The 26,672-nt window shown below is 35.7% G+C and overlaps 1 protein-coding gene across 3 annotated transcripts in view; it reads left to right on the top strand.

Annotated features, from left to right (window-relative positions):
* Window positions 1-26,672, top strand: part of LOC150108891 (uncharacterized) — a 461,422-nt gene that overhangs the window by 78,935 nt on the left and 355,815 nt on the right. For all 3 annotated transcript variants that reach the window (XM_090410738.1, XM_090410720.1, XM_090410728.1), the window contains 2 exons: window positions 5,101-5,278; window positions 19,585-19,683. In XM_090410738.1, the coding sequence (XP_090266864.1) occupies window positions 5,101-5,278; window positions 19,585-19,683 (277 nt within the window). The remainder of the gene's footprint in view (window positions 1-5,100; window positions 5,279-19,584; window positions 19,684-26,672) is intronic.

The raw sequence follows: 26,672 nt of genomic DNA, 5'->3' as shown, positions 1-26,672 counted from the left end.
TAGATGCACTTCACAGTTTTGCAACCCTTTGTGCTGTTTACTTGTGCTGTCATCCAAAACAAATCCACATTTTATAATCTTAAAATGCCCCTACTAAGTGATATTTCCTGCTTGCGGATACACGCACGCATGCACGCACACACACACACACACACACACACACACACACACACACACACACACACACACACACACACACACAGGTAATCCTTTTAAAGAACATATTAATAACTGAAAATGATAATCCATAAAAATGTTATGTATTGGGTATTATTTCTGGGAAAACTCCCATGTTACTTCCATGTTCAGACGACGACCAAGAATAGTCGAAATGGACCGCACCCTGTCAACCCTCCCCCCCCCTTCTAAAAATCAGTTGCTATTTTCAACCCCTTTCACCCTTTTCCACCTCGTATAAATATAAAAAAATGCTCCGCCCATCCCTTATAATATATATGTCATTCAAAAAACCCAGGTTTTTTCCATGTGAGATTTCAATTCTCCCAGTTGCCAAAAATTCCCCCCCCCCCCCCCACACACAGTAGTTTGGACAATGCGAAAGAAGAAGAGCCACAACACCCAGAAAAAGGTATGTGCAAATTTCTTGTACTCTATGCAACATATATTTATTGATAAATATACATCTGCAATGCCCTAAGAATCCGTGAGAAAAGAGCCAATGGCTTTTAAACTGGGGCACTCCTAAACAAAAGTAGGCAAATAGCCGTAAATATAATATGTTATATATTGTTTAACATTTCACAAATGAGAGAGATAGAGAGAGAGAAAGCGATCAAATCAGGATGCAATGAGATATTAAAAACTCGCAGACTGATGGAACAGTGTTTTTTGATTAGAGGTTAAGAATCACTTTAACGATTCCACTTTTTTTATTATATTCTGTAATGTTTCTTCATTCCAGACTGTTGAAAATTTATTTTTCACTTGGTTAGAGTATAATAAATTTAGTTTAATCCTTTATCCAAGTGTGAGCAAACAAAGTTTGCGCCTGAAAGTATCTTCAGGACTGGGGTAAGGTGGTACAACACCAGGGAAACTCCTTGCAAAGATGGAGCAAGCTACCAACACTCCTATCTCAGTATCTCCCATAATGCAAAACACATTTCCTTGCGGATATGTCTAATGCTATGCATTAATGGAAGCGCCACTACCCAGACTAGTTTCGACCTTTATTGAGGTCGAATGGGAGTTCATGCCTTTCATCACTGGCCTCTTTAGATTTAATAAAAGTTGTGCTGAGAGTCATTCTGATAGTGAGAGAGGAGGAGAAAGATAGAGTGGATAGTAGTAGATAGTTAAAAGAGGCCTCAGTCGATCTACTTGGCCTGACTTAAATGCCCGCACCAAGCAGATCTCCGACATTATCTCCCTCCATCCGTTCTTTTCAGCTTTCCTCGGGCAGTCACCTCTTCAGATGACTGCCTGAGGAAAGCAGGGAAAAACAAATGAAAGAAGCAACACATGGAAAAGGAAACTGGTAAATAACATTAAAACGTACATATAACAATTTGTAAGACAGAACCAAAGAAATAAGAAACTAGGTGAATTTCGGAATTTCAAACTGAATTATCAGAAGAGCGGGGGAAGAGCCTGACCTGGGTGATGCAGCCCACAAGGAGCTGCACCGCCTCGATGTAGGCCTTCACAGCCCAGGTTCTCAGGGTACCCCCTCCTGTGTGGAAAAGACCTTTTCAAAACAAAAATTCTAATTTGAAAGAGAACAAAAAAAAAAGGACCTCCCCCCCCCCCTTCGGCAGCTATATGCAACAAGTCGACTGACTTGTCAGCGTGTTAGGCAGGGCTTGAATCCTCCTGCTTTCTATTGTTGTGGGTACTAAGGATGTGATCATATAACTTATCTCCGCGGGAGTAGTTTAGCATTCCTAGGCCTCTATACAATGCTGCTCCCACGTCATCCTTTGCATCAATAAATTCTTCGATTTGTTCTGGAGTGATTTCGTCTATGTCTTCGACAAACATATCATTCCACTCTGCGCTTACCACTTTAGGCCCATTTTTCCCTGTGAGGATAAGTAGGATATCCCCGAATGTTTCTATTCCATTTCGTAAAACCTTCGCATCCTCGGGGAAGTCTTTTAGCAGATGCAGTATCGGTGCATTGGCTTTTGCATAAGGGTACTTTGTGGGTTCTGCTGTTACTTTTCCAGTTTCAACTATGCCCGGACTCCCTGGTTTTGGTTTTTTTACATTCCCTTCTTCAGGGATGCCTGGCCTTTTTTGTGTGGTTTCTTCACTGTGAGTTTCCATTTCTACTGTTGTTTCTTCAACTACCGTGCTAGAACCTTCTTGCTGGTGGTTCTGTTTAATTTCTATGGTGGCGGTTTGGTCATTGGCTGGTTCCTCCTGCTTTGAGTCTTTCCTGGCTGCTTCTACAGTTTTGGCTGTAGGTTTCTCTGTTGCTTCAATTTGCGATGTGGCAGTATTATTCTTTGTTGCTGCCCTTTCATGTGCAGTCTTCAGGGTTGGGAAGTCGTTCTGCTCCATGCCACTGATATTGTTTTCTTGTGTTGGAGTGTTGGGCGTGATAGTGCCTCCCACTCTTTCGGCATGGTTTCTGCTTGGACAGGTGTCCACTTTGTGGTCCTTGTTGCCACATTTTAAGCAGGCCAACTGGCATTTCTCCAATGTATGGCCCGTTGTAAGGCAGTTGCGACATTTCATTTTCGGGCACTGAGCCCCGAGATGCGTGAGGGCACCACACTTAAAGCATTGTCGCTTTACGCCAGGGTAGCTAACCATTACCCTGGCCGATCCTATTTTGACGAAATCCGGAATTTCTGCCTTCATCATGACAGAAAAGGTGACTTCTCCTGACTTCCATTGAGGGAAGTCAGCGTCTGTGCCACTTTTTATATCCCGCACGGCTCCCCATTTCGAGAAGACTAGTGATGATGTCAGTGTCTTCTTCGAGATATTCAATTGGGAAACGATCTATTCTTACACTTTTGGAAAGACTTCCTACCACAAAAGGATGAAAAACTTTTCCCTGGCACTTGACTCCTTTCAGTAATTTTTCTCTAGTTGCAACGTTAGTGCATACAACTTGAAACCTTCCCACCCCGTAAGGGGTAAAACCAGAAATGTTGTCTGCCCCGACATAGTTAATTATAGTCTTCGCAAACGTCCTCTTCTCAATATTAGCATCAATTTCGAACCCGAGAGTTCTTACCCTCGGTAAAACCGAAGACATAATTACTTAAAGAAAGAAAGGAAGTAGACTTTCCAAGGATAGTCTATTCCTATAAAGTAGCGGAATGCCGTGTATAGGCCTAAAAAACCCACAAAAAGAACAAGGAATCTTACCAAGGCAGGACCCTGTTGGTAGCAGGACTTCAATCGGAGCTCTCTTTTCGGTTCTCGTAAACTGTTGCTGGAATCCGCTGGAACAGGTTTGAAGAAGGACTGGAACATGGAGCTTTCTCTCGAGGCCGCTGGAAACAGGTCTCTTCAGTGGGAGCCAGGCCCAAGTGGAGATACTAGGCAGAAGCATTAGCAGGTCATCTCTACCTATAGGAGTTGCCAAATGGTGTGCCACCTTTTTTTAATAAATTACTCTGGATTTAGAGAAAGATGTTGAAAATTTATTTTTCACTTGGTTAGAGTATAATAAATTTAGTTTAATCCTTTATCCGAGTGTGAGCAAGCAAAGTTTGCGCCTGAAAGTATCTTCAGGACTGGGGTAAGGTGGTACAACACCAGGGCAACTCCTTGCAAAGATGGAGCAAGCTAACAACACTCCTATCTCAGTATCTCCCATAATGCAAAACACATTTCCTTGCGGATATGTCTAATGAGGTCGAAACTAGTCTGGGTAGTGGCCCTTCCATTAATGCATAGCATTAGACATATCTGCAAGGAAATGTGTTTTGCATTATGGGAGATACTGAGATATGAGTGTTGGTAGCTTGCTCCATCTTTGCAAGGAGTTGTCCTGGTGTTGTACCACCTTACCCCAGTCCTGAAGATACTCTCAGGCGTAAACTTTGTTTGCTCACACTTGGATAAAGGATTAAACTAAATTTATTATACTCTAACCAAGTGAAAAATAAATTTTCAACATCTTTCTCTAAATCCAGAGTAATTTATTAAAAAAGGGTGGCACACCATTTGGCAACTCCTATAGGTAGAGATGACCTGCTAATGCTTCTGCCTAGTATCTCCACTTGGGCCTGGCTCCCACTGAAGAGACCTCAATAAAGGTCGAAACTAGTCTGGGTAGTGTCCTTTCCATTAATGCATAGCATTAGACATATCCGCAAGGAAATGTGTTTTGCATTATGGGAGATACTGAGATAGGAGTGTTGGTAGCTTGCTCCATCTTTGCAAGGAGTTTCCCTGGTGTTGTACCACCTTACCCCAGTCCTGAAGATACTTTCAGGTGCAAACTTTGTTTGCTCACACTTGGATAAAGGATTAAACTAAGTTTATTATTTCCAGACTGTGGAATTCAAAACTGTCACTTATAAACTTTCACCAACAACCGTGTTTGTTCAAGTCTTTAATTGGCAGTTTTTGTCTCTCATTATGTTGCCCTGTTTATTAGATGCCTGAAATGACTTGATGTATTATTTGGCCTCTTGAGCAGGGTTCACAGATTATCTGCCTCTTACCCAAACCAGCCAAACAGTATTAATGTATTAGTAGAGCCTTTATTGTGGGATTCACATAAAAACAATGCTGGGATAGACTTCTTGATATCTTTTCTCATAATAGATTTTTTCCTTTTCTCTACCATACCAGCATATGTGTATGACATTAATTAATATGTAACTTTGATTTTCTAATCCATTTGAGCATATGAAGAGGTTTGAGTTGGTTCTACAGCAGTTTCTTCTGTACCATCTTTAGGAATATGTTATGTCTAATGATAAACAGACATTTTTTCTTTTGTTAATGTACCACACACACACACACTATAATATCTTTATATATATAATCATATATTTATCATATAATCATATATTTATCATATAATCATATATATATATATATATATATATATATATATATATATATATATATATATACACACATACATATTTATTTTGTTCTTTCTAGACAGACCCAAGCCACCATTACCTCCCAAACCTCAATCCCCTTCAGCTGTGGACAGTTCATCAACATCTCAAATTCTTCCTCATATGATAGTAACACCACCTGATGAAGCATGTGAAGAACAGGATAAGGAAGGAACACAATCTAGTCAGTCGGTTTTGCATAGGCCCTTAGTACTTAAGTACGTTGCGATGTTTACTTTTTGTCATATTTTTAGATCAGATACTGTTTATTTGTTTCAGATTTAAATAATGTGATGTAAAGTTGATTCACAAAAAATACCATGATTAATTTTATTACTTTAGTTATATTTAGTCGAAGAAAAAAAGGAAGAAGCATAAAAGTAAGTTTTCGATCATCATACAAGCAGTTACAAAAACATATGGAAACCAGATATTTAGACATATTGTGGATCCCATTATTCAGATATTCTAGATAATGGGATCCATTACCCAGAATAGGATCTCGTCAAAAAGCATTAAATTCCAGAGTTTGATTACTAGAGTCATGTTGATTATGATTTGATATTTTCCCATATCCCCTGTGTTTTGTCATTATAACAGTTGATCTCTGCAAGTTTTCTGTGGTGAGAGTTGACTAGCTCTTCACATTTATATGTTGTCATTATTTTTTTATTTTATTTTGATATCATAATCCCAGATGTTAAAAATGTCTTGTCGATTTTCTTTATAAAAAATGAAAGATATCATCTATCGAACTAAATAGTTTTTATTATTTTATACATTTTAGTCAAACTGCTTACATCAGCGGAAGATGCAGGTAAATGAATATTTCTTTAGTTGGTTATTGCTGAATACTTTCCAGTTTGCTCATCATAGTTTAAATAGGTGACCAAATTTGTGTAAAGTAGCTGAGGTGTGATCTGATTGAGATCTGGTATACCCCCCAGATCTCTGACTGCTGCTCCCAATCCCAAATCTTTCACCATCTACCTAGTTCTGCCAATTCACATGCACAGTTCTACCAATACATATAATTATATGTCTGGAGTGCAAAACTTAGCAATGTTAAAATGGTGGTGACAGTTATGTCTGAACTGAAATGTTTATCTCAGACCGGCAGATGATAAGATTTATTTTTTCTTGGACTTCAGCATTATTTCTTAGTAATAACTTTGCATCATCAGGTAGCAACTTAATGACCCTAATCAGTTCACACAAAATATCTTTAGCATGTGAGTTGAAGAGTAGTTGACCACTATAGCTCAACTGTTCCTAGAAAAGGAAGGTAAGGTAGCCAGTTGCCATACACTACTGGACACCGTTCCTTCTTTTTCTGGAACATTGCTCCTCATGTTTTTATTTTTATGTGCTTCTCATCCATGATAGGTTTACAATGTTTCATAGGTAGACTATAATTTTTTTTTACTTCTATTAATATTATATTTTCTGTATTTTTATTTTTTACATAATTTGGAAATCTTAGTGTAGAGACCAAACATAGAATTTTTGGAAGTTCTTTCATGCCTCCAGTAAGTGGAGAGGGGAGTCCCACACTGGGTTATGAAATTCATTTCTCACCATTATATTTATTTTTATTTGTTATATCAACTAGTTATATTTTAGACCACCAATCTCTTGTCCACCTGACTTTGTTTTCCATTCCTGTCTCTTTTAGAATGCAGATCAACCATATTATCCATTGTCTGTGAAATGATTTTGTAGAGTCAAAGTGATCTCTGGATAGTAGTGAGAAGTTTTAGGTGCACCCCCCCCCCCAACATGTGAATGGTATTCTAAGTATAGGCAAATCTGGGATTCGCATAGTGTAAATAGTTGGGTGGATGAAAATTAGCATCTTGAGTGGTAGAGAATGTCTAGTTTTTTAGAGGCACAGGAAGCTATTAATGTCATGTTTGTGCCAAGAGAGGCTAGAGGTAAATGTCAGACCAGTCTTGGATATGTGTATTACTGAGGGTAAGGGAATGTATGTCAAGGTCCCCAATCATCCTCTTACTCGTATAATATAACTAACTTCATATCCATTCGTGTTTGATCCACTTTATGTTACAGAGTTCCATGTATCCCTTTGAAATGCCTTTGCAAAATCTGGCAGTATCATTGTGTAGTCTTTTTCTTTATTCAGTTTAATCATCATCATCATCATCAGTTTCCTGTGTACCTTCAAGGAGTGTACAGGTTACTATGATGGTATTACATGATTAATTATACATTGTTACTAATCTCCTATCAGCAGTCTTGCTCCAAATCAATCTTATAACTTTATCATTCCAGTATTGTCAGAACTTATATTTCTCTCTTCTAGGTTACTTCTGGCTATATCAGTCCACTTAGAACTTTGGTCTTTCTTTGGATCTTTTTTTTTTTTTGCCATCTTGCTATTAAACACCTGTTTTGCTAACCTTTCTTCTCTCGGTCTGTTTAAGTGACCACACCACCTCAGATTTACACATTCTTTAATGCCAACAGTGTCAAATTCCTTCATAATATGTTAATTTTTAATGGTTCTGCCATTGGTGCCATCTATTTGCTCACCTAATATTTTTCAGAAATCTCATGTCTGTGGTCCCCAACTCTCAGATTTCCAATTTTATTTCTAATCCATTTCTCAGATTCTTAAATTAAAATTGGTTTGATCTCTCTTGTATTAGTGCTAGTTTAGTGTTTTGGCTAATTTCTCTTCTATTTATTCACATAGTTCCCAGCCATACCAGCTTGACATGTTCTGTTGTCTATTTTTCATGTTTAATTTGCTATGTTCACTAAAAAATGTACATTAAAAGCTGAATATTTTATTTGTTTTATAGGTTCCCCAACAGTTTCTGAAAATGTTGAAGTTTCCATGTTCCTGTCTGTTTTTATAGTTTTAATTGCTTATTTTCATTCCAAATTGTTACAGCTGTTATTCAATTTAGTTCAAGAATCCTGGAGGTTATTATTACATGACACCTCCAAGGAGTCCAAAGATTCATCAAGGGAGGGCACCTACTCTACAATTCTTCATCTCCATCACTCCCACCAACCACAGTGAACTGCATTATCTACACCAATGCCATCTACTCCCCATGATTACTAATATTTTTCACAGACAATCGCAAACATCCATGCCCACTGCAGGATTCAACCCCTAGTCTTTTGCCTGGAGAGCTTATAATCTAACCACTCGGCCAACCAGGCTGGCACTTCATTCGCTTATGAACACGTTATCTGCATAAAGCAGAAAAGCCAAGTTTGATATCTTTGATTCAGATATTAGGTTTAATCCCACTTTCTTTCATAATATGATCCATATAGATGATGAATAAGAACATCCATGTCTTACACCTGATTTTACATCAAGCCACCTTCCTGTATAACTTGTAATTGCTGAATTACAGCTCAGATATGGACTATCTTTTGTTCTGTGTAATATTCCATTTAGCCCATATAATTGTAGTGTTCTAAATGGTTTTAAGTCATACATTTTAAAAATCGGTTAACACTTAACACATGTAAGGAAATTAGAATTTGATAATGTATATATTTTGCTCACTGTAACATTAGCATCATTCAGGGAGAATGCAAAAGATTGGTTATCACATTCAAATTATGAAACACAAGTCATAGAATATGAGCATACTTTCTAGTATCTCACTCAAAGCTGAATGAAGAGGAGAAAGCACTATTAAAGTTCCAAAGAACCAAGTATAGTTCTCTAATTCAAGGTTGACTTTGAGAGAGAGAGAGAGAGAGATTATGACAGTTTATGGCAGTTACTTTCCAAGCTTTCCAGCTAGACTTGCAATCTGATCAATTACGATTAGTGTGATGATGATGCAGAGTTTTGCAAGTTTTAAGAAATGTACAATTGAATTTACATCTCCTTTAGTGCAAAATCTCAGTTTGATACTGTTGAACTCTGTGTCTGGTGTCTGTACCATGCAAAGCAGGGCCAGAACCCTCTTATTCTTGAATTCTGATCTTAGCAGTATGGCCAGTCTGTCCAAAGTAGCGAAGTTGACAGGAACAGAGCACTTGATAAACACCAGGTAAGGACAGAGGTGGAAATTTATCCTTGATAGATGATAGGAAAGAAGATAACATTTGTGCTGGTGTTTGAAAGTAGTATATAGATTTTATTTATGAAGAATTCATATTATTTTTGCTCACAAGTTCCTTTAAGGTAAGGTATGGAAATCCTTTTAATGTCAGATTGTAGTCTGATCTGTCTACAAGATGATAATTTTTGGATGGTGGTTTCTTCATGCCCATTAGATGTCAACATGATACTTATTTTATTGAATTCCTCTAATAGAAAGGAATCCAAATAACAAATTGTGCAAGCTCTGTGAAGCCAGATGAATGTACCTGCCAGTGAAGGAAGGTTTTATGTAAATGGAAAATTCAATATTGCCTATATGGATTATTAAAGTATCCAGAAAGGTAAGACTGTTGTTGGACTTGGGTTCAATAATGAACTTCATCAGGAATTTATTTTATCAGAAATTGAAATAATTCTGCTCCAGAATGGTACCACACTACAATGGTATTATCGATGAAATGAAGAAAAATGTTGAGGAAACATTTAAAAAGTTGATTTTTCCAATGTTCCATGAAGTAATCAGCCAAAAATGGCAAAATAGGACTGCACATAGCTGTCCATTCTACTTGCTTGTATAAGTTAATCTTCCATGTGAAGTATTCAGCATTGATGATAAATTTAAACAAGGAGCAACATCAAAGGAAACCAAAATTTCAATGTCCAACAAATAAAGATCTTTAATTTTCTCTTTGAATTCAGTGCTGTCTTTGATATAAGAACTGGTTTTCCCAGTGAGATTTCAAAGAAGATTTGAAAGATATTTAGCTAAACAATAACTGGGAGAGCAAATGCAATGAACTATTGGATGTAATGGATAACCAGCTTTGTCTACCTTGTGTAGACTGTAGATACATAGAGGACGAGTATGATAAATTGGTGTTGATGTTTTCAATGATCATATTGTGCTGTATGCTTTTTTCAGATCTACAAAATGCAAGTAAAGATCCTTGCTATATTTTCAGTTTTTGAACTATTTATCAAAAAGTGAAAATCTGATCCTGTAACCTGTATTTTTCCCTAACCCAGCTTATTCTTCTCCACTTCTCTTCCACAATTTTTATTAATCTCTTTTTGAGCATGCTTGCATGAATCCTACCTGGAACACTCAGTGTGAGAATTATAGGATTTCTCTAATGAGTTTTATTTCCCTTATTCATAGATGGAAACTGATAACTCTACTCCAGTTATCCAGAATTACTTTCCGATCAGGCCATCTGAATTATGCAACACACTGTAAGACTTTTGTACCTCCATATATGAGCATTTCTGATCAGATATTATCAACATCAACTGTCTTCCTGTGTTTCAGGCTTTGGATAGAAGTTTTAGCCCTCAAATGTGAGAGTAGAGTTCTAAGACTGATTTTCCTAATATCATCATTTTTAATATGATAGTGCCATTGATGTCATCTGTTCACTTTCCTAATTTATCTCATATCTCTTGTCTCCAGTCTTGGATCAGCTGTTTTATTTGTAACCCAGCTCTCAGATCCATAAGTTAAAATTGGTTTCAACACTGTTTTCTATATAACTAGGTATGGAGTTATGTGATTTGACTAATTTCTCTTGTTTCATATAAATTTATTGATTTGACTCTTTACCATACCAGCTTTGCTTTCATTTTAGTTTGCCATCATCATCACTAAAAATTGTGTCTAAATAAATGAATTGTTTTACTTGTTCTGTGGGTTCTTTATTCAGGAAACAGTTGATGTTTGCAATGATCTTATGTATTTCATAATAGTATTTCATCTTTTTATTATTGAGTTTCATACCATATTTATTATAGCTGTTCATTCAATTTAGTTAAGGAATCCTGTAAACATCTAGACAAATTTTTGTCATCCATGTGAAGTAAAGAGCTGAGTTTAAAATCTCTAATTTTGATATCAGAACTAATGCCACTTTCCTTCATAATGTTATGCATCTTCTTCTTTGAGTGCCATCTCCTATTGGAGGTCAGCGACCACCTTGGCAAATTTTGAGCGATTCTCAGCCACTCTGAGCAGTCTCTCAGAGTTCATGCCAGTCTGATGTCTGCCAGCCAAGATTTTCTTCGTCTTCCTTGTTCTCTTCTTCCATTTATCTTCCCTTTTATAATCAATTGAAGTAGCTTATATTTTTCATTACGAAATAGGTGACCAAGACATGCAGTTTTCCTTCTTTCTATGGTATCTAAAAGTTCATGTGATTTCCCCATTTGTTCCAGTACTTCCTGATTGGATGTTTTTGCTGTCCATGGGATTTTTAACATTCGTCTGTATAACCACATCTCAAAGGCTTCAAGTCTTTTTATTGATGTTGTCTTCGAGATGTTTCTGCGCCATAGCAGTGCAGACCATACATAGCATTTAACCATACGTACTCTAAGCTCTAAAATTAAACTACGGTCACACAGTGTTGATTTCATTAAGAGAACATTTTTTCTTGCCATTTCAATTCTAACTTTTATTTCTATTTCTATATTGCAATCTTCATTTAACCAGCATCGGAGATATTTAAACTTTGCCACTCTTTTTATTTGTTTTCCATTTGAAGAAAGTGCTGAATTAAGAATTGGTTTCTTGCTTATGATCATGAATTTAGTTTTGGTGATATGTATTTTTAATCCCATTTTTTCACTCTCTTCATTCACTAGTTCCAGAAGATTTTGATGATCCTGAATATTGTCAGCCAGGAGAGCCAGGTCATCAGCATATCGGATGTCACTGATGATTTCACCATTTACACTAATCCCTTCCTTTCAAGACTTTTTGAAGTATGGTTTTTGAGTATATGTTAAAAAGAAGAGGTGACAGCACACATCCTTGTTACTCCTCGTTTGATGTTAATGGAGTCTGTAATAATGCCAACTTTGAACAGATGCCTTTCATCTTCATCATCAAATTCCTGGCATTTACCCTCAAGTAGTGTACAGGATATGATAGTATTACATGAAAAATTTACATCATTACTAACTTCCTACCTACAATTTTCTGCCAAATCAATCTATTATCTGTCAAAGCTACAACGTTGTCAGATCTTATATTTATATATCTGTCTTCTAAGGCACTTTTTACTGTATCAATCCACCTATATCTTGGTCTTCCTCTGGGTCTTTTTCCTGCTAACCTGGCAGAGAACACTTGTTTGGCTATATTATATTGATGGTACAACAGATGCCTTTTGGTTCCAATATAAATTTTCAATGATCCTCATGTCTTTACCATCTAATCCAATTCTTTTTAATAATGCAATCATTTTATGTTGGACTTTGTCAAATGCTTTCTTGAAGTCAATGAAAGCAAATGAATATTTCCTTGTTTTGGAATAAGATCTGAGAACAGAAAAGAGCTCCTCTTGTTCCCAAACCGTTTCTAAAGCCGAATTGGGTATCACTGATGGTATCTTCACGTTTTCTGTATATTTTTTTTTTTTGAATTATTTTTAGAAATAATTGGTTCCAATATAAGTTTTCAATGACCCTGATGTCTTTATCATCTAATCCAATTCTTTTTAATAGTGCAATCATTTTAGCATGTCAACTTTGTCAAATGCTTTCTCGAAGTCGATGAAGCAAATGAATATTTCCTTGTTTTGGTCAATACGTTTTTGGAATAAGATCTGAGAACAGAAAAGAGCCTCTCTTGTTCCCAAATCATTTCTAAAGCCGAATTGGGTATCACTGGTGGTGTCTACATTTTCTGTATATTCTTGTTTGAATTATTTTCAGAAACATTTAGAGAACGTAACTCATTTGGCTGATCATTCTATCGTCATTACAAGTTTTTGCATTTGATTTTTTAGGTAGCATGATGAAGGTTGACTGTAACCAGTCTTGTGAGATTATGCCTGTATCATAGATCTTATTAAAAAGCTTTACTAATATATTAATGTTGTCACCTTCTAATAACTTTACTATTTCTGCTGGTATTCTTCTATCCAGGCCTAAGGCTTTACCATTTTTAGTTGAGTTTAGTGCACATTCTACTTCTGATCTTAGAATGCATGGACCTTCCATATGTTCATAAGTCTTTCCTGGGTTTTGTCTGTTATCAGTAAAGAGTTCTATATATTTTGCCCATTCTTGTATTTTGTCATCCATTTCGGATATTATTTTTCCCTTTTTTGTTTCGAAGGATACAGAATTGTTTTTTCTTAAATATACCTGAGGTCTCTTTCAGCTTTTTGTGTAGATTAAAATTATCATGCTTTTCCTGTAGAATTTCTATTTCTTTACGTTTTTCATTCATCCAGATCTCTTTCAGATTTCTTTTGCTTCTTTGATCTTGCATTTAATAATTTTCTGAACCTCTTTATATTTTGTTGGACTATGATTTTTATATGATCTGCGTTGATCCATGAGAGAGAGAATTTCATCAGTTATCCAATCTTTCTTTTTTACTGCTCTATCAGGACACAAGGTATTGGTACATTTCTCTATGAAGACAGATTTTAATTTGTCCCATGGTTCATTAACCCTCATGATGTCATCATTCTTGATAAGTGCTAGCTCTTGATTCAATTTGTTTCTTATCTTGGTGTTTTTTAATTTTCCTAAATCAAACCTTTTTTGTTGATGTTTCTTAAGTATAGCTTTCAGTCTAAGTTTTAACTCTACCACCAGTAGGTTATGATCAGAAGCAATATCTCTACTAGGATAGGTTTTTGTACTCTTTATAGAACTTTGAAATCGTTGATTAATTAGCAAGTAATCAATTTGGTTTCTGACTATATTCCCATTATTTTCCTGTGGTGATCACCAAGTATACAGCCTTCAGGATGGTAGCTTAAACCATGTGTTTGTGATTATTAGCTTCTCTTCCTGGCAGAATTGAATAAGACAGTCACCTCTCTCATTTCTTGTTCCCAGTCCATGTTCACCAACTACATCTCCACTTCTACCTTTCCCAACTTTAGCATAGAAATCACCCATGACAATGTTAATATCATGCTTTTTTGTGTTTTTCATTAGTTCTTTTAATTGATCATAAAATTCTTCGATCTCAGTATCACTTGTCAGCAGTAGGGGCAATAGACCTGTATAAGATTAATATCTAGTGGGTTGACCTTTCAGTTTTAATAACATCATCTTATCTGAGTAGGGAATGAAGCTCAACAGTGGCTTATTGACATCTTTGTTTAATATTATTCCAACTCCGTTTTGATGGTTGTTTTCACTACTTCCAGAGTGGTACATTGTCATGTCATTAACTTGAGTTTTGCCTGATCCTGGCCACCTAATGTTACGCATTCCTAAAATCATAATTTCAAGTCTTTTCATTTCTTGGATAGCATTTCTTAGCTTATCTGCTTTATACAGGGTTCTGACATTCCAGGTTCCTAGTTTTAATGAACACACCATTTTGAGCCCGGCGATTCTTTGCACCCCTGTCCCATTTAAGGGATGCCAGGAACTCAGGGCCATTTGTGTATATTTGCTCACCATGGTGGTTAGTCTGGAGAGAAAATAGAGTAGTAGTTTCTCCATTTGCTTTCTGCTCCACAGTATTACAGACACAATAAAACTGCAATTTTCTAATCACAAGCTTTACCGTCATCATGAGACTTCAACCTTGTGTCAGTATTGACAAAGCTGCTTCCCTTTGTCAGAGGATTGAATCCTTTAATTTTAATGTTATGTTATGCATATAGATGATTAATAACAGTGGAGATAATGTGTATCCTTTAACACCAAACCATCTTCCTGTACCTCCTTTAATTCATCATCATTGTTTATTCATGTATGAATAGGGAAATAAATACAGAAAATTCATATTACAACTCATGGAGATAGTCTATTAAATAAAAGTGAGATAAGTTACTCTGTTTGAATATCAGATAGTTCATGCGTCTCAAAGTTTGCTTATGTAAATTCTAACTGCTGACTTAAATTATAAGTATAGACTATGCATTGCTCAGTATAATGTTCCATTTACACAATATAATTGCAGTGTTTTGAACAGTTTTTCTCTTGGTACCTTCAATGCAGATCATTATTATATTCCCATGAATTCTCAACTGTTTGTCTTAAAGCAAAAATATGATCCTGATAATCTCCATATCGCCTAAAACCAACTTGTTCTTGAAGTTTTGACAGTTTTTCTTAGCTTCTTTTTTTAGTATGCTGCATTTTACCTGAAATACTCATTCATGGAACTTTCTCTGTAATTCTTGATTTTAGTTTATTACTCTTTTTACAGATCGATGCTAAGAGCTCTACCCTAATAACTTAGAATTTGACCTTGTGACCAGGCCATATGAATTATATGGCACAGCCATTAAAAAAAAACAAAAAAAACTCCAGTTTGTTCCTTTCTAGTCAAATATCACCTACTTCAGCTGCCTTTCTATTTTTCAGGGTTTTTGGTGGCTTTTTTCCTACTTAGTATTGATTTTTACTCTTGATTGCATTCTTGACTGTTTTCTGCCACTGGTCTGTCATGTCTTGTTTCATGTAATCAACCTTTCATTGATTATATAGATAAGTAAAGCCAGGAGGGCATATCAAGGAGATTCCATGTCTGTAACCTTTGGTCTTGATATCATATCTGACAAATGACAAAAATCATTCCTTGTCAAAGGCAACAAGGGTGATCTAATGTGGAAAGTTTAGATGAGATGTGGTTGCAGATGGTGCTAGTTGAGGTTCAGTGATAAATGGACATCTGGAGGTGGTGGGGCACATCATTCATGTTAAAGTTGAGCCATGAATGTTGGAAGTTTGATATTTTGCTGAATTTTCTGTTTGTTGCCTGTTTTGCAATTTTTTATACCTTTTTTTGTGAATTATTGAATTTTTATGTTAATTTTTGTAGGAGATATTTAATGGAATTTTTTATGTTTAATCTTATTATAATCTTATAAATAATGTATTGTTTTTATAAGAGATGACAGTAGTATTATACAGCAGCATTTTCTAAACTTTATTCACTTTTTTTTTTCTTTCTGCTATAATTTTTTGTGGTCCATCATGTATTTATGCATATGATTGTGCTGAATTTTCTGTTTGTTGCTATTAGTAGTGAAAGATATTTTTGGTGGTCAGGCAATAGATACAGAATAAGTCTATATTTTTGCCTGTCCATTGTATTGAACTTGAATAAACAATAATTACACATTCTTTCTTTTAAGGTTACATGGTGATCAGCATTCATATTTATGAATTTAGGAACACAAAACACATGTTGAAATGATTATTTTACTTATTATTAATAAAATAACACTTAATGTTTCGACCCCTGTATTGAGGTCATCATCAGAAAGATACATTTGTATAGGAAACCAAGCTACATGCTCTTGCACTCTATCAAGGTAAATTAAATCTATGCTGTTAATTAATCTTTTTCTTAGCCTGACCTCTAGTGATAAAAAAATAAATAAATAAAATAAAAAATATGAATAAAAAAAATTAATAAATAAAACAATACACAACAAATGCTAAATTCATCCTGTACTAAGATTCTTCTGGACTTGTACAGTTCAAGTTGCTATTGAATGTTGGGGGAAAAAAAAAACACTTCACCAAGTCTTCTTGTATTGAGATTTTTCTTTGGCTTGTTCTGATTGCTATAAAGGTTGCAAATGGGTCCTCCACATTCTTGGAATGGTTAGGCCATCATTTTTGTTCAGATTTGGATTATGTTTGAGCATTTCATATGCTTCTTTAAATTTCCTCTCGAACCAGGTTTTGGTGCAGTGTAGGGACTTGGTACCTTTCCAATCAATTCTGTGGTATGTTTGGAGTGCGTGGTCAGAAAAGCCGGTTTTTCCAAAATGGAGGTATTTAATGTGTCGTTTGTGTTCATCCTTCCTAATTGGGATGGTTTGCCCTGTTTCCCCTATGAATGGTATGTTACATGTGCAATGTATTTTGTAAACCCCTGGGTGGGCTAGGTGTGGAAGAGGATCTTTGGAAGAACTGAGTAGGTGTCTTAATTTTGTCGGGGGTTTAAAGGTGGTTTTGATGTTGTATTTGTGTAGTGTTCTGTCTATTTTTTTGGAAATGCCTCTAACATAAGGTATGGCAATAGCATTCTTGAAATCTTTTTTGTTTTTACTGGTATCTCTGTGGAGGATCTTGTAAATAGGTTTTTTACTGTATCCATGTTTTATAAATGTATGGTTGATAATCTGGTATTCCTGGTTTAGAGCTTGTTCATTTGAACAAATAGTTTGAGCTCTGTGTTTAAGGGTGCTAATGACCCTTAGTTTTTGTGTTGGGTGGTGATAAGTATTTTTGTGTATGTACCGGCCTGCGTGTAGGTTTGTGGTAGACTGAGAAGGAGAGACAGCCTGAGGGAAGATGTGTAATGAGTGCGTCTAGGAATGGAAAAGAGTTGTTTTTTCCATTTCAATGGTGAATCGGACATGTTTGTGTTGTTTTTTCAGGTGACTAAGGAATGTGTTTAGTGCTTCACGGGCGTGGGGCCAAATGGCGAAAATATCATCGACGTATCTGAGCCAAATTTTGGCCTTTAGGCATGCTGACTCTAGAGTTCATTGCTCAAAGTTTTCCATATAAAAGTTAGCTATTGGAGGGGGGGAAGTGGTGAATCCATGGCTGTATCCTCTTTTTGAAGGTAAATATTGTTTTGCCACACGAAATATTTGGAGTGGAGTATGTGGGCAAAGAGGGCCGTGATGTCGTGTGAAAACATGTTCTGTAGGAGCAAGATAGTATCATTGATTGGGACATTGGTGAAAAGGGAAGTTATGTCAAAGCTGACTAATAAATCTTGATCGTTGAGTGTAATTTTATTAAAATAATTATTTCAACACATGTGTTTTGTGTCTCTAAATTCGTAAATATGAATAATTACACATTTCCATGGTTTATTTATTTATTTATTATATGTATTGTTCATAGCATGATTTTCTGTGTCCAACAGTTCACATTAAACATATTTGAATTTTTATATTTTATGAGTTTTTTTTTTTTTTTCAAGAACTAGTAATGGAAAGCAAACCATTTGGGAAATGTTGTTGTGTTGTATTTGTAGATACCGTATTTTCCAGTGTATAAGACGCACGCAAGAAATTTAATACAATTTTCTGGAAAAAACCTAAACTTTAAAGTATGATTTAAAAAAAAAAATGGATAAAACAATAGGTAATTTTTAATAGTAAACTGACCTTTCAGAAACCTGCAAAACCCATGTCACTGTCATCTGACTCTTCTCTATCATATTAATTTCTTATAATATAGAAATAATTTTGTCTTCATATTCTTTTGGCATTTTTTGACTGATTTTTTTTTTTTTTTTTTTTTTTTTTTTTGTATGCATACAAAGTCCACTGTGTTTCATGAAATGGTAACACCATGACGCATCACCTTTAAAATCTTCAATGTTACGCTCACAGGCTACTTTGACTGCATGTGTACGAATCATTTTTGTTCAAATGGCAATGCCAATTTTCTTGCATCCATTTCAAAACTTTGATCTCTAGTTCTGGCCACTTCACAATTTTTCCACGTTCCGCGTGCTTTTCTTTACGCAAATTGTACAAAATCTCCTTCTGACCAAGCCAAGACGGAGGTCCAAAATGTCTTTCAGCTTCCCTATTCCCGTGTTCTTCTGCATATTTTACAACCTGTAATTTGTAACTTGAAGTATATGAATGTTGCCTGTTTTTTTCCATCACTAAAATCTACGGGGAAATATCAAACTGAACACAAAATATCTCAACACGTCAACTCAATACTGATAAACATCGGTAACTGATTACTTGGATAAGATATTATGAAACTTGAATAGGGGCTCCTTGTTCTTAGCCAATGACGTGCTAGAAGTCACGTGGAGGTCACGCATCAATTTGATTGCACCATTAACCGCCTACAAAGATCTTGGAACATAAAAGGGAGTGCGTATGACTTTGAAAAGAGGAAACAATCTTTACCTTCATTATATAAGACGCACCCCATTTTTAAGATGAATTTTAAGGTAAAAAAGTGCGTCTTATACACCGGAAAATCCAGTAAGTATATAATAGCAAACACAGATATTCTACCCAATTGCAAAGTCTATACAGTAGAATTGGTAGAATTGTTGTATTTGCAATAGTGTAGTTGCTATATATAGCAGAGTGCAGTCTTTTGCATTGTGCAGTAACATTTATACTTCTCTGAAGCAGAGTTCCAAGAAATTCATTAAACTATAGCATAAATGAGAACATTTTCGAAAGTTATATCACCATTGCTAATGTTTTTTATGTTTTTGATTTCACATAATTTTTTTAAGATCTGCCTTGCAAAATATGGATTGATATAGTTCTTATTATTAAGAGTTGGTGTTTGTAAGTGCATAATCAGATTCTTTAATGGTTCTCTGAGCTCAGTATTTCTAAACAATTGATTATTTTACACAACAGTAAAAAAAAAGTGTTTTTTTTCTCTCCACATATGTAAATATGCATCTGTTTTCTTATTTTTGGTTTTTTAAAATAGTGAATCATCTGATAGTGAAGTTAAACTGGTTAGTGACTTGAGTGCTACTGAAAGCAAAGATGGAGTACAATCAGTATATCAGAGGCCTTTAGTTTTGAAGTAAGTATTTGATTTATGTGCAAACTTAGCCCTAATTTAAAAAAAAAAAAACTGTTTAGATATATGATCTTCTATATCACATGAAAGTTGCAAAGCTAACAGCATTTCATTTCTTAATGATATAAACTAGGGGAACATAAATAATATATTGAACTTGCTAAGATTCCAGTGGATGTCTAACCATTCGGAGCACAAATTACACTGTCCAACACGATTTTTGCTGACTTTTATACGAGACTTGTTTTTTACTAATTTGGGCGCGCTGATTTCAAATATCAAACCCATTTTTCTCTATTGCATCAGGTTTTTCCTCTATGGCATTTTCTTTTTGCTAATTTGTAAGTTTTTGATAGTTTTAAGGAGGCAGTACTATTTAGAGGATCAAAAAAAAAATCGATTTTTTAATATTATTTTCTGAAAGTATGTACTTTTAAAAATCTGTTCCTAACTTTTTATCAAGAAATTCGAAAAATTCCCGAAGATATAGCCTATAATTCAAAGCGATGCGCAGATCAGAATCGGAGCGTTCGCAGCTCTCGCTTGTTAGTAAACGAATAAATGCATAAGAACCTGCAACGGCACGTACTGGCACTTTGAATGTGAGAGATACTGCATACTTTATCACAGCTATAATTATAGCTGTGATAAAGTATGCAGCATTTGATTAGATACTTGTAGAAACAATTCATATTGTAACTGAAAAGGAAGTATTTGTCTAACACAATTCCTGTTAGGGGCCAGATTCTAGATTAAAAAAATAATGAAGTTAATTCAGGCTAAATGTGATCTTCGAATGACTGTCTCTCTCATGTCTTTGCAAATTAATGCAGTTGTCCTTGGGCAGATGTTACGAACATGTTTCATATGTGATACTGATTTTAAAAACTAGTCTCTCAGAATTCTGTGTAGTACATTCTTCTTCCATTTAATCCTGTGTAAGAAATATCTAGAGCATGGTCTGCTGGTTCTGACTTGCCATGTGGATGATCACTGATGTAACTTAGGTTCAAGGTAGATGGTAACAGATCTTCCAGTCTGGTCAAAGTAGACTAAGTTGCAGGCACAAGTAACTTTATATTTACTTCACAGTGTGCAAGAGAATGCTGATCCTTAGGAGAACAGGTGAAGATTGCTATTGGGATGTGATATTTGAAAGTTTCTTGGAGATCATATTTGCAAAGAACTTTTTTTTCAGGTGTATCCATCCTGGATGTATGTGATCAATAATTTTTGCTGTGATCTTGTATGTCTCCCAGGAGGGGTTGAAGAGCATGTAATATTTTATCTATTTTATAGGGGTTGCAGCCATTGGTTAAAAAAAAGTGTTGCAAAAGTACCTGAGTTGAGTAGCAAGGAGGTAGGGGGGTTGTGTCTTTGAACAAATACCCCTCCCTTTTTTTTTTTTTTTTTTTTTTTTTTTTTTTATGTTGAGCCCATACACGAGAGGTTGGATGATCAATCTATAGTACATTAGTACTGTATATGGATAGTGAGTTAGGAAAGGAGGAACTTGAATTTTAAAGACTGTATATTGTATTCCTTGGGAAACACAACAGAGGGAAGACTGTTCCACAATACAGCAGTTGCAAGGATGAAGGAAGAGGAAAAGAAACTTCTGTTTGTTTCAAGGTGCACTGTGAAGGGATGTTGAGCAGTAGCTGCACATGTTCCAATTAGCTTAGTACTAAGTGGTGGAATTATTGATGTTATTTCAGATGAGCATTTCCCATGGAAATATTTGTAGAATATACATATTGCGGAAACCAAATGTTTGTGTGAAAGTGGGGAGAGTGAGTTGATAAGAGAGGGGTCATTAATAAGCATAATTGCTCTCCTCTGTATTGAGTCAAGCATTTTGAGGGAGCTTTTAGGTCCCACTCCATATGTGAGAGCAGTATTCAACATCTGGGCTGATTTGTGATTTGCATAATGCTTACAGCTGTTCAAAGGTGAAGTAACATCTTGAGCGAAAGAGAAATCTTAGTTTTTTTGAAGCTGAGGGTGCAACATTGTGATGTGTTTATGCCAGGAGAGGTTTGATGTCAGGGTAATTCCAAGACGATTGGCTCTGTGTTTGTTTAGAGGATGGCATGATTGCTTATGTAAGTACCTTCCAGTATATTTGTAGGTTTTCTATAAATAGCAAAGAATAATGAGCAACTTGCTAGGCAGGTAACTAGTGTGGCTAGGAAGAGGATATGTTAATTTCTTTTTCTATGGTGAAGTGTATTTTGGATATCATGATGTTTAAAATGCACTCAAAATGTTGTTTGATGTGCTAAGTTTTGATGCCAGCCTGACTGATGTTTTTATGTGTAGCTCTTTTGAGTGTTGGTTGTCTGGAAATTCCTTCATGGCTAGAGGGAAGGAGCCTATTGCAGTTTACATCTAGTGGTTTGATTTTTCCTTTCTTAAAAATAATCTGAATATGTGGTGGATTTTAATAATTCAAATAATGTTCAATAATTCAGAAGTGTGGCTTAAGGTCTCTGTTAGTGGTTCATTGATAAAGAGTGAAATAGTATCATAGCAGTCCATGATATTCGAATCCTTCAAGTTATAATAGAAGAGAATTTTTAATGAAGGGGAAAGAGAGAGAAAGAGAGTTGTCTGTGAAGGAAGATTTTGCTAATTGTTTGCCAAGTTCATTGCTGTCTAAGATGCTATCTACAATTGAAGGCAAGATTAGATTTGCAAATTTTTGCGATCCCATATCTATATATCTGAGGTAGTTTGACATGGTAAAGTTCTAGTTTTTTGATAATTCTTGATCCAAGATGTAGATATTTGCATCTTGAATAATTTATACCCACCCCAAGATTTTGTAGAATTTTGATCTGTAATCCTCTATGTAGAAGATTGTTAATTTTTTGTTTTATATTCTATTTAATCCATAATAACAAAATTTTGTTATGTTCCATTCAGATCTGTCCCTGCCATATCTTTCAGAATTTCCAGTTGCTTCTTTAACTCCATCCACCCATCTAATTCTTTGGTCTTCCTCTTCTGATTCTGTCAACTTTAGCAAGCATCATCTTCTCCAGACTGTCATATGCTCGCATAATATGTCCAAAGTACAATAATTTTTGCTTCGTGATCATAGCTTTGAGGAATCAATCTGACTTTATTCTGTCTATCACTGATTTATTTGTTTGCTTTTTGCAGTCCATGGTATTCTTAGTAAGCGTCTCCAAACCCATAATTCAAATGCATCTATCTTCCTTCTTTCACTCTTTCTCAGGGTCCAACTTTCACATCCATACAGTGCCACAGGGAATACCATTGCTTTCACAATTCTGATTTTTGTTGCAAGGCTGATATCTTTTAAAGATCTTGCTTATATTTGTCATTGCTTTCCTTCAGAGTAATAATCTTCTAACTTCTTCAGCACAATACCCATCTTTATCAATTTGGGATGCTAGGAGCACCAAATTGTTAACTACTTCCATTTTTCCCTATCTACTTCAAAATCATTAAGTTCACATGTTGCCATAACTTTTATCTTTTTGAGGTTAAGTTTAAGGCCATATTTAGCACTTTCTTCTTTGCATTCTGCTGGAAAGGTGGTATCATCTGCCTACCTCAAATTATTAATAGGGTGGTCTGAAAAGTTCTCAGCCTTGACCATAGATAGCAACACTATCGGCAAGATTTTTTTTTTCTTTCTAAGTTGGTATATCTGTCATAAACAGACGTACCAACTTAGTGTATTTTGAAATTGCAAGTCATTCTGTCAAGTAAATAAATAAAATTCCGTGTGATGATATAGCGTTCCCACTTTTTACGGGAGTTCACGGTACCATCTAGTCCCCCCCCCCCCCCCCAAATTTTATCTGGGCTCCAGAACTGGCATAGGCTGATGAATCAAACCTATGGCTGGGTCAATATTCCTGACCATAATCCATGCATCCTCGGACCGGTTTGCCTGCTTGCAGGATGAAAATTGCCAGATAAACTGGCAGAAAAAACTGCTGTCTATGCCCAAGACCAGCTAACTTGGCTATGGCCGAGAAAGATCCTTGAGCTCCTCACATTGTTGACAGAAATAAAACCTAGGACACTCCTTCCCCCAGGCATATGATTGCGAAGCGCAAAGCCACTAGGCTAACCGCGTGGACATTCTGTCAAGTAGTTTGACAGAATGACTTGAAACGTGTTTTATGCAGCTGTCTGAAGCAAAAGTGTTGTCTCTATCCCTTGAAATGGATAAAATTGAGTATCATGTGGTTATAAAATTCTTTGTAAAAGAAGGTTTAACGCCAAAAGAAATTCATTCGAAGTTCATAAAAGTTTATGGGCACTCTTCTCCGTTTTCAACAATTTTGAAACGGGCTGCCGAGTTTAAACGTGGCCATGCCAACCTTGAAGATAATCCACATGAAGGACGCTCAAAGAGAAATCATTGATCAAATGCACGATATGGTATCGGATGACCGGCGAGTCAAAGTGCGTGGAGTTGCTGAGACTACAGGCATTTCAAAAGAACGTGTAGAATATATTTTGCATGAAGAATTGCATGCAAAAAAGCTTTGCACAAGATGGGTGCTGTGCTTGTTCACAGCAGATCAAAACCACACTGGTATGAAAATCTCTCAACAGTGCTGGGAGCAGTTTAACAAGAATAAAATCGATGCACAAAATGATTGATTTTGTGCATGGATTTATTACTATGAATGAGACTTGGGCACTAGAATTGAAACATTGGACTGAAGCAGGTTGTTCAGTGCTAAAGAAGAAAAAGTTGGTTCCATTAGCAGGAAAGGTCATGGCATCAGTGTTTTGGGATGCTAAAGGCATTTTGTTTATTAATTATCTTGAAAACGGTAAAACAATAACTGGGGAATATTATTCTGATCTTTTAACCAGACTAGATGAAAAAATTCGTGAGAAAAGACCTGGTTTGCAGAAGAAAAAAATCATCTTTCATCAGGACAATGCACCTGCCCACAAAGGTGTTTTGGCAATGGGAAAATTAAGGGATCTGCACTATGAATTGTTGGAATATCCATCCTATTCCCAAGATTCTCCCTCTGACATCTATCTCTTCCCAAAACTAAACCTCTTCCTTGCTTGTCAGTGTTTTTGTTCAAATCAAGAGGTGATTGCAGCTGTACAGGAGTATTTTGCAGATCTTACTGAGAACTACTACATGGATGGGATAATGGCGCTGGAGCATCACTGGAATAAATGTATTGGTCTTGAGGGAGATTATGTTGAAAAATAATAATAATTTTGAAATTATAAATTCGTTTATTCATTGATAGGACAAGAACTTTTCAGACCACCCTCATAATATTTCTTCCACCAATTTTAATTCCAGCTGAAGACTCCTCCAGCCTTGCCATTCTTAAAATGTATTCGCTGTACAAGTTAAACAGGTACAGAGATAAGATACATCCTTGTCGCATCCTTTTACCCATTGTGAAATACTCATTTTCTCCAAGATCTCTTCGGACAGTAGCTTCTTGTTCACAATAAAGTTTCCTCAGAAGGATAATGAAATTCTCTGCTATTCCCATTGTTCTTAACACATTCCACAGTTTCACATGATCTACAGAGTCAAAAGCCTTACTATAGTAAAGGAAACAAAGGTAGACATTCTTTTTGATATTCCTGTGCTCTTTCTATTATCCATCTCATATTGGAGATCTGATCTCTTCTTCCTCTGCCTTTTCCAAATCCTGCCTGTTCATCTGGCATTTCTCTCTTCATGAATGGTTCCAGTCTTTTCTGAATGATCTAAATGATCTTTTCTGAATGAAAGTAAAGTAAGACTTTACTTGCATGAGAAATCAGTGCTGTAGCTCTGTAATTTTCGCACTCTCTTGCATCTTGTTTCTTCAATAAAGGTATATAAACTGATTTTTTCCTATTCCCTAGACCAGGGGTTCCCAACCTTTTTGGTTGGGAACCCCTTGGCTTTTAGTAAATTATCCGGTACCTCCTATTCATTATAATAAGACATAAATTCTTAAGTTTACCATACAGATTCAAAGAATATAAGAAATAAACAGTAATTAAGTTTTCATAAAAGCTTTATTTGGTAAATAAATCAATTACATTATCATAAAATTGTAAAATCTTTATTAAACTGCAGTAAAATCGACTAGTGAGACCCTTGATTCTGTTTCTTATCCACCAACAGTTTTATTCTTGGTACAGTTTTTGAAATAGACCCGCATATCATGTTCAGGTTCCAGTTTGTTTCTTTGTTTGGACTTGATTGAAAACAGAACAGAGAATCCTGATTCACATAGAGAAGTTGTTATAAATGGAATTATAGCCATGTAAGCACGTTTGGTGATAACGGGATATGCTTCTCCAAGTGTACACCAAAAATTTTGTAACTTCATTGATTGGAATTCAATTCAGAGTTTCTTGTTATTTGCAGAGATCAATTAGCTTGTCTTTCACTGGGTCATTGTCACTGATTTTTTTTCTAAATCAATATTAAAAGGGTTATGTATCCAGACTTCATTCATTTGGTCAGGAGGAATTATTCTTTCAAGTGCCTCTTTCAAAGTTTTTAAATGCAATATAATGCTATCACGAACTTCCTGTTTTAGTTCATATGCGAGATCTGAAGTGATTTCATCAAGAGATTTGAAATTGGCAAAGTTGCCTAACTCCACCCTTCTTCCCCAGAGAGTCAATTTTTCTTGAAACGATTCTTTTCTTCAGCCTCTGTGAGAATGACATTTGTACCTTGCATTGAAATGTTCACAGAATTAAGAATTCCAAATACATCAGAAAGATAAGCCAGAGAAATCTCAAAATTTGGATCTTTGAAATATGAAGCAAAAGCAGATTCTTTTTCGACTAAAAAAATTTCAATTAAATTCTAAGTTCAAAAACCCTTCCTAAAACATTTCCTCTGGATAACCATTGTACTTCTGTATGAAGCAGCAGTATGATATGATCTGCTCCAACCTCTTTGTGTGAAGAGGTTAGAGTAGGATATGATCTGCTCCAACCTCTTCACACAAAGA

Source organism: Typopeltis vanoorti, chromosome 2, assembly GCF_054136105.1.
Source record: "Typopeltis vanoorti isolate ZY-2024b chromosome 2, IOZ_Tvanoo_1.0, whole genome shotgun sequence".
NCBI classification, from domain to species: domain Eukaryota; kingdom Metazoa; phylum Arthropoda; class Arachnida; order Uropygi; family Thelyphonidae; genus Typopeltis; species Typopeltis vanoorti.
The sequence above is the reverse complement of the archived record's forward strand: the minus strand, read 5'-3'. Positions and strand labels throughout refer to the sequence as shown.